The 15,608-nt window shown below is 45.6% G+C and overlaps 1 protein-coding gene across 1 annotated transcript in view; it reads left to right on the forward strand.

Annotated features, from left to right (window-relative positions):
* LOC308423268 (O-acyltransferase like protein) overlaps positions 1-9,285 on the forward strand; it is a gene marked incomplete at both ends in the record, with an annotated part of 38,766 nt that extends 29,481 nt beyond the window's left edge. Inside the window, 6 exons of the mRNA XM_080919975.1 lie at positions 1,463-1,542; positions 3,792-3,905; positions 4,956-5,088; positions 7,266-7,452; positions 8,751-8,893; positions 9,160-9,285. Coding sequence (XP_080776101.1) covers positions 1,463-1,542; positions 3,792-3,905; positions 4,956-5,088; positions 7,266-7,452; positions 8,751-8,893; positions 9,160-9,285 — 783 coding nt within the window. The remainder of the gene's footprint in view (positions 1-1,462; positions 1,543-3,791; positions 3,906-4,955; positions 5,089-7,265; positions 7,453-8,750; positions 8,894-9,159) is intronic.
* Positions 9,286-15,608: the final 6,323 nt, after the last annotated feature.

The raw sequence follows: 15,608 nt of genomic DNA on the forward strand, positions 1-15,608 counted from the left end.
GCAGTGGTGAACTTCTTAGTCAATTTCAAGCCAGACGTCATGGAGCTGGTTCAGAGCTACAAGATCTATGTCTATACAACCCACCAAATCCCACAATCATTCCGGTTTGCTTTCTATTAATGTGACAAAACACCACAACCAGAGACAACCCAAGAAGGAAAGAATTGATTTGGCTTAGACATCCTGGGTCACAGGTCACCACTGAGAAAAGTCAGGGGAGGATCTCAAGGCAGGAACCAAAGCTGAGACTATGGAGGCTTCATTGCTACCACAGCTTGGTGGGTACCATAGTTCTCCCACATCAGTCATTAATCAAGAAAATGTCCCCACAGACTTGTCTACAGGCCAATACGATGGGGGATATTTCTCAAAATACTGGTGGTATCAAGATGATGCAACAATAATTAAAAATAAATAAAATAGAATAAAAATCTAACCAGGATAGTAATGAACTTAGAGTGAAAGGAAATGAATTAGCCATACCTTCAATCGTGGTCTTAAATTCTCCCATAGGTTGAACTGTGTGGCAGGTCCCTAATTCTTGCCGGTAACCTCTCATGAGATGGCCAAAGCCCAGCAGCTGTCAGGGGGCACTACTAGCAGATGAGGGCATGTCTGTGTCAGGGTCCCAGGAGGCAGGTAGGGTCACTTTCCTGAATGCAGACTAGTTTGGGGCATTAGAGAAATCAGGGACAAGGACAGGAGCCAGTTACCCCTTTGAGAGGGAGACCACCTGAGATTTTTGGAAGCTTATGTGTCATGACCCTCAAGCCTGACCATTCATACTTTCTCCATGGCAAAGGCATTTGTTTAACTGTGGACAAAATTTCCCTCTCTGTTGAGGAAGTTTGGGCTCCCCTGGGCCCTGGGACCTAAGGGACAGGAAATTTACTGCCAGCTATCGCCTTATATGGAATAAAACACATGAACAAGCGCTGGCTGGCTCCATTTCCCACAAGAATGGAGAGTGGGTAACCCCCTCCCCCAGTAGCTTTGGCCAGGCATCTATGTTGGTTTTGGTGGGAACCCTGAGTGTGAGCCAAGCACTTACTTTCAAAGGACACATTTCCCCCACCCCCACCTTAAGTTGGGAGTGGGAACTAGGCAAGGGAAAGACCCCTTTTGGAATTCCCCTCTTGGAATCCCAGACAAACCTAAGGGCAGCCACCTCCTACATTCCTGAATCATGACCCCAGTCAGTTCCCATGGCTGTCCTAGGAGACAAGCTAAATTGCTCGCACCCCCGCCCCCGAACAAGAGAGACATAGGTCTGAATCTTCCCCGGACCTGCCATGCTTGGCCCAAAGACTGACTTGAGGAATGAAGAATATCTTGTTTCAGTTCCCTCCTGCTGTGGAAGCCTCCCCACCCTGCTCAACTTGCCCTCACAGGCTGCACAGCAGACACTCAGCAACCCAGTACCTGGAGGGGAGGAGTCACAGTTACTTCTGTTTTTCCCCAGTGCAATGGCTGGACTTGGTACCTTGCCAGCGACTTCCAGTTCCACCTCATGACACCGCTGATCTTCTTCGTCCATGGAACGTGGGTCTGAGACTCCCCCCCTCCCCCGTGGGTCCTTTGGCCAGGAAATCCCAACTACACTCCAGCTTTGTAGGAGTTAGGAAATTAACTTTCCAGAAGCGGAGACGCCACTCCCCTCTTTACCCTCCTTCTCGGTGCTCCCCAGCCACACATAAATCAGTGCCTTTCCCCAGATTTATCACCGGGGTGTGTAATGCCGGTGCCCAGCATTTTCCATTCCAGCTGTTCACATGAACACGTCCACACACTGACACAAAGCACACACCTGCCAGGTCCAGGATTTATATTCCATTTTTTATGGTCGGATACTGAGACGGTGCCTAATTTTTTTTACGATTGTAAACGGCACTGTGACAACTGCCTTTGAGCACTCTACTTTTCCTTGTAGCTGCTTCCGAGGGGACATATTTCTATGTGGAATTACCAGGTCAAAGGGTGGCTGTGATTCCTTAGAGCCTGTTATATACCGGGAGATTGTTCCCTGGGAAGCAGGGTGTAATTTACAGTGCCCTTAGCAGTGTATCAATGTACCTGCTGTCCCGTGGCTTGTATTTATCACCTTAATTTTGTTAGCTTTAGAAACACTTTACGATCTCAATAATTCACAGGGATATTTATAGCGTGCTATTATTTTAAAAAAGAAAGTTATTATTCTTTCTTGTTAAAATATGTGTTTGATTTAGGAAACATTAGAGTGAGAGAAAGGAAAATACCCACCCCAGTCTATCACTCATGGCAAACTAGGTCTCCTGTTAAGACTCTGGAGCTGTCTTTCTGATTTTTTTTTTTCTACCCAGTGTTTTAAGGATGAAAGCATTCTTGCCTCTTCACATCTTTTAAAAACTTGAACCCACATTTTACTATATTATTTTACTAATTGTAAACTAAATTGTAATGTCTGCCTAACATTCAATTTCTCCAATGAAGTATAATTGGGTGGTACCTTCTCCCACTGCAATACACTTAGATTGTTTCCAGTTCTATGCTTTCATAAATAACTTCCCATAAATACTTCCTTTCCCTTTTTTAAAAAAAGATTTATTTATTGTATGTATGTGAGTACACTGTAGCTATCTTCAGACACACCAGAAGAGGGTGTCATATCTCATTACAGATGGTTGTGAGTCACCATGTGGTCACTGGGAATTGAACTTAAGACCTCTGGAAGAGTAGTCAGTGCTCTTAGCCATTGAGCCATCTCTCCAGCTCTTTATGAATTCTTTCATGACAACCATTGGTCTCCAACTCCAGGTTTTTTTTTTTTTTTTTTTTTTTTTTTTTTCAGAATGCATATCCTGAGGGAACTTAATGGGTCAAAGGGCAGAAATGTCTTACAGCCCTTGAATCGAAATGGGAAACTACTTTAAAAACAAACACACAAAAGCCCCAAACACAAGAGTGTTCCTGAGCCATGGCAGATCCTCACTGCCCCAATTCTGCCTGGTTCTGCTCTGAGTAACCAGACCAGAGCGCCTGACTTACAGGCCATGTCCTCAGACCTTTTTCTTGCCACAGAATTTTGCAGCTGGGATTTCTTTGTATGCAACCCCAGAGTGTATAGGAATTAGTGTGTTTAACCACTGATGGAACAGAACACACTGGGGAAATACTTTTTCCTACACCCCTCAGAGAATTCTGAGGCAGATTGTATAATGAATTGAGTGCTGGCCACCTCAATAGCTGATCTTGTATTGGCTCTCTTCCCTTCCTGCTTCTCTTCCCCACTGCCACACCTTCCATAGTTAGACGTTTCTCTGGGCTTGGCTTATGCTAGCAAGGAGAACTGGATTCTCCTCCCTGCTCTATCCCCGCCCCCCCTTCCCTGGAGTGAGTGGCTGTGTCAAATCCGTTTTCCATCTTTCCTTGAACAAATCACTTCTCTCCTTAGTCAACCACCACTGATGTCCTTATAGTATTCTGTGGAGGACAGGCGATGTTCACAAGAATGGTCCTGCTTTGAGCCACAGTGTAAGCTTCTGAGGGTGTGGGAAAGCAGACAAGGGTGCTATTACTATCCCTTTCCAGAAGAGGAACCCAACTTCAAGGTCCTGTCCACAGTCTCACTGCAGGTCAGTGGTCAAGATCAGGCAGTGCAGGAACTCCAAACCCACCCAGTTTTTCCTGTTGGGTTGAAGTCCCCACTTCCTCTCTGGAAAGCAAGGCCACCGGGCTCCTGGGATGGTGCCACCTCATTCATGCTGTGCTGAAGGCAACTGGAAGGTGTTCCCTCTCTGCCCTCTCTTCTGCAGAAGTAAACGTGTCCTCGTCCTCCTTGGGGGCCTGCTGTTCCTGGCATCTTCCACTACCACTGCCCTGCTCACATGGGTTTATAAACTTCCGGTGGCATCTCCATCAGCGGCCAGGTAACACATTACAGTTTGGTCCTCTCGGTCCCTTGCCTGCCCTCACCAGGGCCAGGATATCTTAGGGAGGTTTGCACAATGGTATCAGGATGCATGTTCTGTGCCCACCAACTTATGGAAAAACTGGGTTAGACACCTTTGATCTGGATGGAAGTTCCGAATTTCCCAACCTTTCAGTTTGCAGGGGATTCAACTGAGAAGGGCTAAAAGCATCTATCTGAAAATGTTTCTCAGAGGACAGGAGCACCCCCATGTGGCTGAAGTGGGGTTCTCCCTTAGTGTAGATACCAGATACCTTGCTGAAAGGAGAAACTGAACCCATAAGGAAGTTGGGGTTACTTCTTCAAGGTCACACAGCACCTAAGGGGTGGCATAGGTATTATTTGAACCTAGGACCTAAGTCTCTAAGCTCTTTTGCCTCCACAATAGGAGACTTAAGATTCTGTCACTGTGCCAAACAGGAGCTAGACTCTTCTCAATTCAGGAGTCAGAACTGCAGACGTGAAACTCAGGTAGGCCACTCCAATTCATCCAAAAGCCATCGGATTACAACCTTTTATTCACTGACTTCAGACCAGCCCCATGGGTCTCTCCCAAGCCTGTGCAGCTGCTGATCTCTGGGTATAGAAGGATCTTCCATTAGCATCTAAGATCCGGCAGGGTTACCTCCCATACTTCTTTCAGATGTTGGTGGAAATGTGATCTTTTCCAAAGCAGCCTACACTGATGTTTAATAAAGCCAGCCGAAGGGGCTCTGGGAAGATAGCTCAGCCAGTGCTTGCTATATGGGTCAGCCACCATGAATGAGTATTTAAAACAAATGAAGTCATTCTGTGTCCTTGAGATATGGGTACGGAGCCCAAGGGAATTTAGAATTTAAACAAACCAGCTGTGACCCAAGGGCCTAGAGTCTAGGGTCTAGACAGTCACTGTGTGTGGATCATGATAGGAAAATCGGGCTTTAGATTTGTGGCTAACCTCAGAGGGCATTCCCCTTTCTGCATCCAGTCAAAGCTGAGTGTTTGCTTGCTTTCTTCTTTTGTTTTTCAGTGAGAATGGGACTGTGCTATATTTCTCAGAGTATTACACCAAGCCCTACTGTCGCTGTGGCCCGTTCCTTGTGGGTCTCTTCCTGAGCATGTTCATGCACGCAGACCACCCTACAGACATTCTCAAAACTAAGGTATGCTGTCCCCTTGTCACCCTGTAAGGTCATGTGGCTGGCTGGGATTGGCTTGGCTCTTCAAGCAGGTGGGGCCAGGCTGCTGGATTTGTTACTGTGCTGCCGTAAAGGCTTGAGGAGGACACTTCTAGTCTGGGTCCTGTCCTCCTTTCTGAGCCAAAACAATGAAGAATACGATTCTCCTATTGGGGCACAACCTTTGTCCCCAAGACCTCTGCTGGCCTGACCTTCAGTGGCCTTGACTTTGTCATAGATGGTTCAGAATAGAGGACTTCCTCCTTGGGAAATCTTGTATCGCCCATGATAGCATCAAGAAATAGGATTTTCTGGGTCTGGTGGTACATGCCTGTAATCCCAGCACTCAGGAGGACCAGGAAGATTGCTGTCTGGGGAAACAAAATGAGAATCTATGTTTTAAAAATCACCCTGACAAACAAGCAAACGGAGTCGCGAGGACAAGTGGCTGAATGGAAGAGTGTATCGATTCCACGTTGGCATTTTAGTTCTGAAAACGTATTATCTGGCTGTAGATTCTAACACAGCACCATCAAAGAGATCCTTGAACACAGTCCAGGTCACATGAGGCTCCAGGGAGAACAGGGCGTTAACAAAGGCTGGAGATAAGATGAGGAAGAAGCATTGGGGAACCACGTCAAGGGCCAGTGTCGGGGTTGGGGACATGGAGCTAGGGACACAGACAGACTGAGCTGGAGAAGCAACTCAGTTGGGAAAAAAAAATTAGGATTCTGGTTCCTACTAGAGGAAGCTGAGTAGACGGTGGCTGGTGGAGCTGAAACGGGAAGGGCCCTGTGAGTAGACAGGAAGGCCGGGAGTTGGGGACAGCATAGGCTTGGGTGTGTTTCTGAAGACTGTAGGACTGTTGGCACCAAAGAATAAGCAGAGGGCAAGGGGCTTAGACTGACTTAGTCTAATTAAACTGGCAAGTCCCTTGTCAGTTTAATTTCCTTCTACACAGCCCAAACTAGGGCAGGTCGTTGAGCTCCAAGTAGGTCTCAGAGACAAGATGGTAGACAGCTTCATACATCAACATAGTCGTCAGGACTGCTTAACCACTGGAGTGCAGAGAAACAAGAAAGCCTTGAAGACAGGTCTGGGTTGAAGAGATCGAGGGATGTGGCGTAAGATCTAAGACTCTACCCAAGCCAAGATTTAACTCATATCTGTTCTTTGAGTTGGAAGTTGTTCTCTCCGCATTCCTCAAGGTACCGCTTCCTGGCCACTGAGGCATCCTTTTGGATTAAAGGGCAGAGTGGGACATTAGGAGTAGAGGCAAAGTTGGAAGAGAAAGCTTCCTTCTAACTGATTGTATGTTTGTGAGAAATTGAAAAAAAAAAAAAAAAAAAAAAAAAAAGCATGGGATGTCCTTTATCCAGGCTTTGCCTCAGGTACTGTGCCAAGGGAAGCATGACTGACATTTTACCATCCTCAAGGACTGACATTGCTCAACCCGTGGATCTTAGACTTCTAGTTTTCCCTGCGTGTTTCTGCATGTGTGTATGTGTGTCATTCTGGGAGTCGCTATTCTGTGTAGACATTTGTACATGTCACCACAATGGCGGAGCATGGCTCTTCTCTTAACCACAAGCTCTTAAACCCTCAACCCTCAATCCCCTCCACTTCTCTCTGAATAGGCCAAGGCTTATTAAAAAATGAAACGTATAAGAGTGGCAGAGCAACTTTGGGGGATGGGAAGGTGTCCAGAGGGAGGGGAGATGGGATAATGTGCTTTCATAGGGAGCAAATAGGACCTAAGCACATTATGTTTGCGTATCCGAGTGTCATAATGCTCTAATGATAGTTGAACATGCAGAGTCAATAGGTCACTCAATAGGCCATTATTTTGCACAGCGACACAGAGAGAGGTAGGGTCTCTCTATGTAGCCCAGCTGGCCTTGAACTCATAGTTCTGACTCGGTCTCTGGAGCAACAGGATTATAGATAGGCATATGCGACCACACCCAGCTCAACTCATCCCGTTATAGCCACACACCCTTTACCCTCATTGATGCTAAGCCCTGTCTGCCACTAAGCTGATCTTTTAGTCAAATCTGTAGTGACGGAGGTTTGCACACAGAGATCTGTATTGACAGAAATGCCACCAGTGAGCATATGCAAAATGACACATGAGTTTGTGAACTGCCTCTTGTTCCCCTCAGGTGCAGGCCATGCTGGGCTGGACTTTCTCCCTGATGACTCTGTTTGCAGTTGTTGCCCTAGCATACACAGTGGATGATACCTCACCAACCTCTTCTGTGGCCGCTGCCATCTACCAGGCCCTTCATCGGACCCTGTGGGCAGCAGCTGTGGGCTGGGTCATCTTTGCCTGTCAAGAAGGCTATGGAGGTAGGAGGGAGGGGCACTGACTTTGCTCTTGGGCTCACACCCTGTTCCAGAGGGTGACAACATTAAAATACAAGGTGTGTACCCAGAGGTTGGGATGAATAATTGATATCAACACAGAAAGAGCAATTTGTCTCTATCCTTGGGGGAAATCGCTCTCGTATATTATTTTCAATTTTTATGTTGGCTTATGTGCTAAGGCAGTAAGTAGGTCCTGAAAGACAAGGTTTGGGCCTCTCCAGGAAAGGTAGTTTAGAGGTTAGGCGTAAATTCAGAAAAATAGTGAGAAGATGATATAATGCTGTAACGAGGACATGGCTCTTGTCAGAGCCACCTCAGGCCTGGGTTTCCATCTGAGGGCAGGAGCCCAGTCACTAAGAGCCCTTCTGTAACCAGGGAGAATATCTTCTCTGCTGCTGGCTTTTGATGTGCAGAGGTGCAGACAGATGGAGAACTACATAGAAAGAAAGGAATTTTCTCCCGATTCTACATCCGTTCAACACTCCTGACATTTTCCTTCCTTTCTCTATTTGGCCTGAATGAGGTCAAGGAGGTATCACCAAACACCCACTCAGGCACCGTTCAGAAAAATCGATCCCTGTTTCCAACCGTCCCTGGATCCTTAAAGCCATGGAACAAAGCCACAGAGAAGGCAAGACAGCTGTGTACTCCAGGGGCGTCATTGGCTGAGTTTAGAGTTAGGCCATGGATGAAAATGCTCAGCTTCAGGCAAGGTGGTGGGAACTCAGCAGGTGGTCTTGGCCATCCCCAATGAGCACATGTGAGTTCCAGGCCTCCCAGAAGCAGTCACTAAAGGGTCCCTAGGCACTAGCAGTGGTCGAGGGCTGGGCTGAGTGTCTCTGGGTTTATTCACATAATTGCATAAGTGTGTTTGTGCATTCGTTTTGTGTCAGACAATGTTCTATATATTTAGGATCCATCATTAGATAAGAAAGAATTCTTTTCTTACAAGGCATTGTAGTAGGGTGGTATCTGGAAAGAGGTTAGGGGATAGATGGGGCTGGAGAGGTGACTCAGTGTTTGTCACCAATGTGCCTAAGTTTGGTCCTAGCACCCATATTGGGCAGCTCACAACCACCTCTGGTTTTAGCTTTGGAGGGTCCAGCACCTTCTTCTGGCCTCCAAGGGACACATGCACATATGTACACACTCAGACACACACACAGACACACACACACAGACACACACACACACACACATAAAAGAGAATCCCTGCAATATGTCAGGCATCTGGGACCAGAGGCTGGCCTGTGACCGTGTGACTCTGTACGTCCCGTCAGGTCCTGTGAAGCGCATGCTCTCTTGCGGCATCTGGAGTCTCCCGGCTAGCATCAGCTATGCCTGCTACCTTGTACACCCCATTGTGATCATTCTCTATAATGGACTGCAAGAGACCCTTATCCACTACACAGACACCAACATGGTAAGCAAGTGCCTGGTCCTTGGTCCCATCCCGGCTCCGCCACTGGCTCTTCTTGAGCACAGTCAGCTCCATGTTGTTCTTTTTAACAGTTGTTCCTCTCTGATCAGCTGAAGGAGGAGGTTGGGGCTTTAGTCTAGGGTAAACTTTTAATATTTGGGACCGTTTCTTTCCTGCTCTGCTTCATGGCATTGGGGTAGCATACCCTCCGATCCAAACATGGGGAGGCCATGAAATAAACTACCCACTGTGCCCCGCTTTGTCCGCAGTTCTATCTTTTCTCTGGACACTGTGTGCTGACCTTCCTCGGTGGGCTGGTCCTGACCCTGTCCATCGAGAAGCCATGGCAAGAACTGAAGAGGGGCCTGTGGGGACCGGTGCCTGCTGGGCCATGAGCATTTCAGCTGAGACCCAGGAGAACCACAGGCTCTGCTGCTGACAGTCAGAGGCAGTGAACACCGTGGTCCTTAGAAGAAATGTGAATTCGATTTTGTGTTGTGAACATTTACTGTGTACGGTGTAGACAGATTACCTGTGTTCTCTATAAAAAAGCAATTCTATGATGATTTTTTTTTTTTTTGGTACTTGTACAATAATCTCTCTTTCTCTGGGATCAGATTTGATTTTCTGTATTAGTGACTGACTACAGTGTTCAAGCATTAAAATGGAGGCCAGACCCAAAGCATAAAAAGGCATATAATCATGGTCTTTCTCCTACATGATCTTAGCTTTTCGTGATTTGACAACAACATATAATATAAACTGCTTTTAATAAATTTGCACATTAAAGAAAAACAAAACAACCAATCAGCCAGCAGTAGCCAAAATTTACATAACCAGGGATTCTCCAATGGGAAGAGACCAAATAAAGAGCTGTGAAGTTGTAACTAATCACACTAGCTTAGCTTCCACGCCTCCCTGATGTATTAGTTCCCATGTGAAGTGCCTGGGCCACACAGGGGTTGGATATCCCCCCCCCAGTAACAACTGGTGTTCCCTCAAATACACTGACCGCTTTCTTGCACCTCAGGTGACATTCTAACATTAAGCAACTACTTAATGTCACACACATATCATAATTTGAGTCTCGAAGCTCACGTGGTTTACAGTCTCTTATGAAAGTCACACACATAGCTTCCCACAACCTCCTGTAGCAATCCCTGCACCTCAAAGTGTTGCCTTTTTAGAGACGATGTCCAGGGTCACTGAGGTCAGTGAGGTCCAGGCCCCAGCTCAATGACCAGTGTCCTTCTGAAAAGAGGCACACATAGGAAGAAGATAAACTGAGGACACCGACCACCTTCCGTCTCAGGAAGGACCAAACACTTCTGGAAGCTGTGAGAAGCCTGTGTTAGAGTTCTAGAGAAGTGTGTTCCTACACACATACACGTACATACACACATATACACACACATACACACACAGACATACATACACACAGACACAGAGACACACATACACATACAATGGATATTTGGCTGCCAGCAGCTTGAGACAGACAGACAGACATTTCTATTGTCTTAAGCCACTTAGTTGTAATATTTTGTTAAAGTAGCCCCAGGAAGCTATAGTGCTCCTCTTAATCTACAGGGGATACATTTCAGGAGTCCCCCGTGAATGGCTGGCTGAAGCTGCAGATTCTCAACCCCCGTGTGTCCTGTTTTTCTGTATTCATGTACGTCTGTGATAAAGTGTAACTTGTAAACTAGGCAAAGGAAGAAATAAACAGCTAGTAATAAGTAGCTCACGCTAGGAGGATTGTAATATACCGTGTAACTCTGTAAGCAATATATTGCAATAAATGTTTTGTGAATGAGTCTCTCTAAGGAGAGCCCTTCGTACCATCTTTTTGGCTGTCTGAATCACCAGCATCGCTCTTCTTGAGCTTTGGGGTTGTTATTAATTACACTTGGGTTACCCAGACATAAACTCTGTGGCACTGAGTCTTGTCAACCTGTGACAGTCAGGCCAAGGGATGACCCACCTTCGAAGAGGATATGGGTAGAGACTTCATCATAGACTCTTCTAGGGAGGGAGCGAAAACAGGAATCGTTTCTGAAAGTTTCTTCTAAACATGTTTGGGTATGTAACAGAATGCCAGGGAGAGGCGGACTGTTGGCAACCAACCAACCAACAAAACAAGTCAGAAACCCAAGCGAGACAGGGTTACAAGGTGCTCCCATCCGTACGCACTCTCTTTGCAGCTTTGTAAACATTTGGCAAACCATTGCTAGATAGGCGGTCTAAGAACACCAAATCCTCCAATGAAGCACAGAAGCACCCATCCCAGCCTTTTCCAAGCAGCGTGGGAACAAAGCACAGCTTCGGAGGCTTGGTCCCTCCTGTGGTCAGAACCCACCTGCCTTAGGGAAAAGTCAGACATCACCAGAGTATTTCAGGCACCTCTGTGATGCAGCCGCCAAACTGGCTTTTAGGCAACGCTGACCTTTAGCAAGTTCCTTGAGCGCCCCCTGGTGGGCTTGCAGGCATCTGAACCCTCAAGCATCTTCTTTCTAAATGTATAGTTATTTTACACTTTGTGGGGGGTTGGGGTTGGGGTCTTTTTCTCATCAGCTTCTCTCATGTCCCTTTCACTCCCTATCAGCTTCATGAACTTGTCTTTGTTTTTTTTATTACAAACATACATATAGAAACACACACACCCCTACCTGCTAAGACTATTTAGTGTTGCTTGAATGAGTATGCTTTTAAGGCTGTAAGGCTGGCCACTTGGGATTGGATAATCTATCAGGGCACTAGTCCCCAAAGAACACGGATTCTCCCTTTCTCTGCAGCTGTCAATTGCCTTCAGTTCTTATAAAGGACTAGGGCTTTGTGAGATTTCCCATCCATGATGGAACGCTAGCAGGTGGTGTCACTGGAGGTCTTGGTTAGGTGTCTATATTGTTGAGATTTAATGGGTGCTGCATCTTTCCTGTCATATCTTGCAGCAGAGGCCAGGTAAACCTTGAGACCTCACAAGAGCAACCGAGGGCTGGGGGCATTGCTTGGGTAACTCCCAACGTGGCTGGGCTCCCTTGGGGAATGACTGATCTGCCAACGTTGTCTGCAGTCAAATAGACAGATGCTTTCAGTCGTGTGAGGCTCTAGACACAGGACCCAAAAGAATAGATTTCTAATGCCTTCCACAGATTTGCAAGAACTTACTTACGAGAAAAAAAAAAAAAAAAAAAAAAAAAGCCTCTGTCTTATTGTAGTTCCACAAGCGTAAGGGAGGGATAAAGAAACTTACTTTTGGATCTTGTTTCTATGTGGAAAAACAGAATTTACAGAAAGCTTGAAATTATCTGAACCCTAAGACATCCATCTTAAAGCACAGGATATTTATGAGACGATTACAAATTTAAAAATCACTAAGTGTTTGACGATAGTCGAGTGTGTAACATTTTCTGCAATAGGGGTATCTTAAAAGCCTTAAATACAGATTTTAGATATTTTTATGGCTGAAGTTATATTATAAAATCTGATTTCTGTCTCCAAATACTACTGGAAAGAAATGTCCCAGAGGACGACTCATTAGCAAGATGGGTCACAGACCTGGTCTTTGAAGCTCGTCGATGTGTTTATGCATTTTCTTCAGTTTTATGTGTGCTTGAAATCCATGGGAAAATAAACCCCAAATATATAGACTAGCACTTTCTAAGTAGAGGACCAATTTGTGGATCCACCCACCAATTCTTCGGTGGTCTAGAGTCTGTTTTCTCAGCGTCTACCCAGCATCTATGGAGGGACACGGTGAGGTGCGGAAGATGCTCCTGTCTTAGGGTTTCCATCGCTGTGAAGAGACACCGCGGCCACAGCAACTCTTATAAAGGACAACGTTTAACAGAAGCTGGCTTACAGCTCAGAGGTTTAGTCCATTATCGCCATGACGGGAGGCACGGCGGCATGCAGGCAGACATGATGAATGGACAGGCAGCAGGAAAGGATCCTGCTTGAGATTCTGAGACCTCAAAGCCCACCCCCACAGTGACACACTTCCTCCAGCAAAACCACACCTACTCCAACAAGGCCACACCTAATAGCGCCCCTCCCTATGGGCCAAGCATTCAAACACATGAGTCTATGGGGGGCATTCCCATTAAACTACCCCAGCCTCCAACAGCTGATGCCCCACGGCATCTCAACCACTATCTGTGAGCTGGCCTAGCCTGCTGCTGAGACTCCAGAGCCCATGCAGAATGAAAAGGATTCTCTGCCTCATTCATATTACCCATACTGCCTCGGGAGTTGACGCAGCATCATCAGTGGTCCAAATGTGTTCTAGTCTGCTTTTCGTTGCTGTAACAAATACCATTACCAAAAAAAAATTGGGGAGCAAATGGTTTATTTTCAGGTAGCTGTCCGTCACTGACAGAAGTCAGGGCAGAAGCTTAAGACTTGGGCTGGAGAGATGGTTCATCAGTTAAGAGCACTGGCTGCTCTTCCAGAGGTCCTGAGTTCAAATCCCAGCAACCACACTGTGTCTCACAACCATCTGTAATGGGATCTGGTGCCCTCTTCTGGTGTGTCTGAAGACAGCTACAGTGTACTTATATAAATAATAAATATATTATAGTTTTTATAAAAAAGAAGCTTAGGGCTTGAGAGGAGGTAGGAACTATGGGAGAAAAGCTGCCCTTGTGGCTAGCTACTCTACTGAATTTAAACCATTTCCAGATCTGCAAACTTTATTTGGTGACAAGAGAGGTCCAGTTGTGGCTCTGTGTTACCCACCATTTGGCTATTTCATTTAGATTACCTTCATATATGATATATTTTCAGAAGCGTCTACTGTGTTAGGTTTCCTCCCCTCATGTGGCCCTTAAGTTTAGATGTCTGTCCCTGTATTCTCTCCCTGGTCTCCTCTTCTCTCTTCACCCCCACTTGACCCTCCCATCCCAGTCTTCCAGCCACAACTATCAATTCTATTGACCTTTCCCAGGGAGATCTATCTTTCCCTCCCAATCCCTTTCTCCATCATTGACTTAACAGCTAATAGTCACATATAAGCGGACACACCATATTTGTATTTCTGGGCCTGGAGTTCCTTGTTTAGGTTGATTTTTTTTTTTTCTAGTTTCATCCACTTACCTGCAGCAGTGTCATCTTTTAAACAGCTGAATAATATTCCATTTCTTTCTCCATTTACCTGTTGATGGACATCTAGAATATCCCCAGTTTCTGAATACTCTGAATAAAGAAGAAATGAACATGGCTGAGCAAGTGTTCTCTGTTAGAATGTAGGGTCTTTTGTAATATGGCCAAGGGTGGTGTAGCTGGATCTCGAGGTAGATTGTTTTCCATCTTCCCAAGGAATGGCCATACTGATTTCCATAGTGACTGCATACGTCTTCACTCCCACCAGTAATGGAGGAGTGTTTGCCTTACTCCACATCCTCACCAGCAGGAGCTATCACTTGTGCTTTTGATCTTGGCCAGTCTGACAAGTGTAAGATTTATATTTCCCTTATGACTAAGGATGTTGAACATTTCTTTCAGTGTTTCTTGGCCATTTGAGTTTTCTATATTCAAAACTCTATTTAGAGCTGTGCCCCATTTTAAACTGAGCAATTTGTTTTCTTGATGTTTAGTTTTTTTTTTTTCTTTTGAGTTCTTTATATATTTTGGATATTAACCCTCTTCAGGATGTGTAGTTGGTAAACATCTTTTCCCATTCTGTAGGCTGCCACTTTGTCCAAATGACACTTTCCTGTGCCTAACAAAACTTTTCAGTTTCATGAGGTCCCACTTACTAGTTATTGATCTTAGTGCCTGCCCCACTGGTGTTCTGTTCAGAAAGCCTTTTCCTGTGCGAATGAGCTCAGGGTTGTTCCCGCTTTCCCTTCTGTCAGGTTCAGTGTGTCTGGTTTTATGTTGAGGTCTTTGACCCATTTGGATCATGGTAATAAGTGCACGGTAATGAGTATGGATCTATTAGGGTTCTTCTACACGCGCCACCAAGTTTGATCAGCACTATTTATTCAAGATGCTATCTTTTTTTTCCTTGTGTGTTTTTTAATTTCTTATTTAAAAAAAAATCCACTGTCCGTAAGTATGTTGATTTAAGTCTGGGTCTTCAGCTTGATTCCATTGATTGGCATGGCTGTTCTTGTGCCAATGTCATGGCGATTTGTGCCAATAGCTCTGCAGTGCAACTTCAGACTGGGGATGGTGAGGCCTCCCTCTGTCACTTCTTTCACCATCCTGCTCTGTCTTAGCAACACTGACATTTCGTTTTTCTATATAAAGCTGAAATTTGTCCTTCCAAGATCTTGAGGAACGGTGTTGAAATTTTGATGGGGATGACACTGAATGTGTAGGTTGTTTTTCATATGATGGCCATTTTCATTATAGTAATCCTACCGATCCATGATCATGGGAGGTATTTTCATCTTCTGATATCTTCTTTAGCATACACACACACACACACACACACACACACACACACACACACACACACATACATGTACATACACTGTCACTGTCTCCAGACACACCGGATGAGGGCATCAGATCTCATTATAGATGGTTGTGAGCCACCATGTGGTTGCTGCTGGGAATTGAACTCAGGGCCCAGAAGAACAGTCAGTGTTCTTAGCTGCTAAGCTATCTCTCCAGCCCGTCTTTAACGTCTTACAGTTTGTATCATATAAGCTTTTCATTTGCTTGGTGAGAGTAATCCCAAGATCTGTATCTGTATCTGTATCTGTATCTT

Source organism: Micromys minutus (assembly GCF_963924665.1).
Source record: "Micromys minutus genome assembly, chromosome: 8".
NCBI lineage: Eukaryota > Metazoa > Chordata > Mammalia > Rodentia > Muridae > Micromys > Micromys minutus.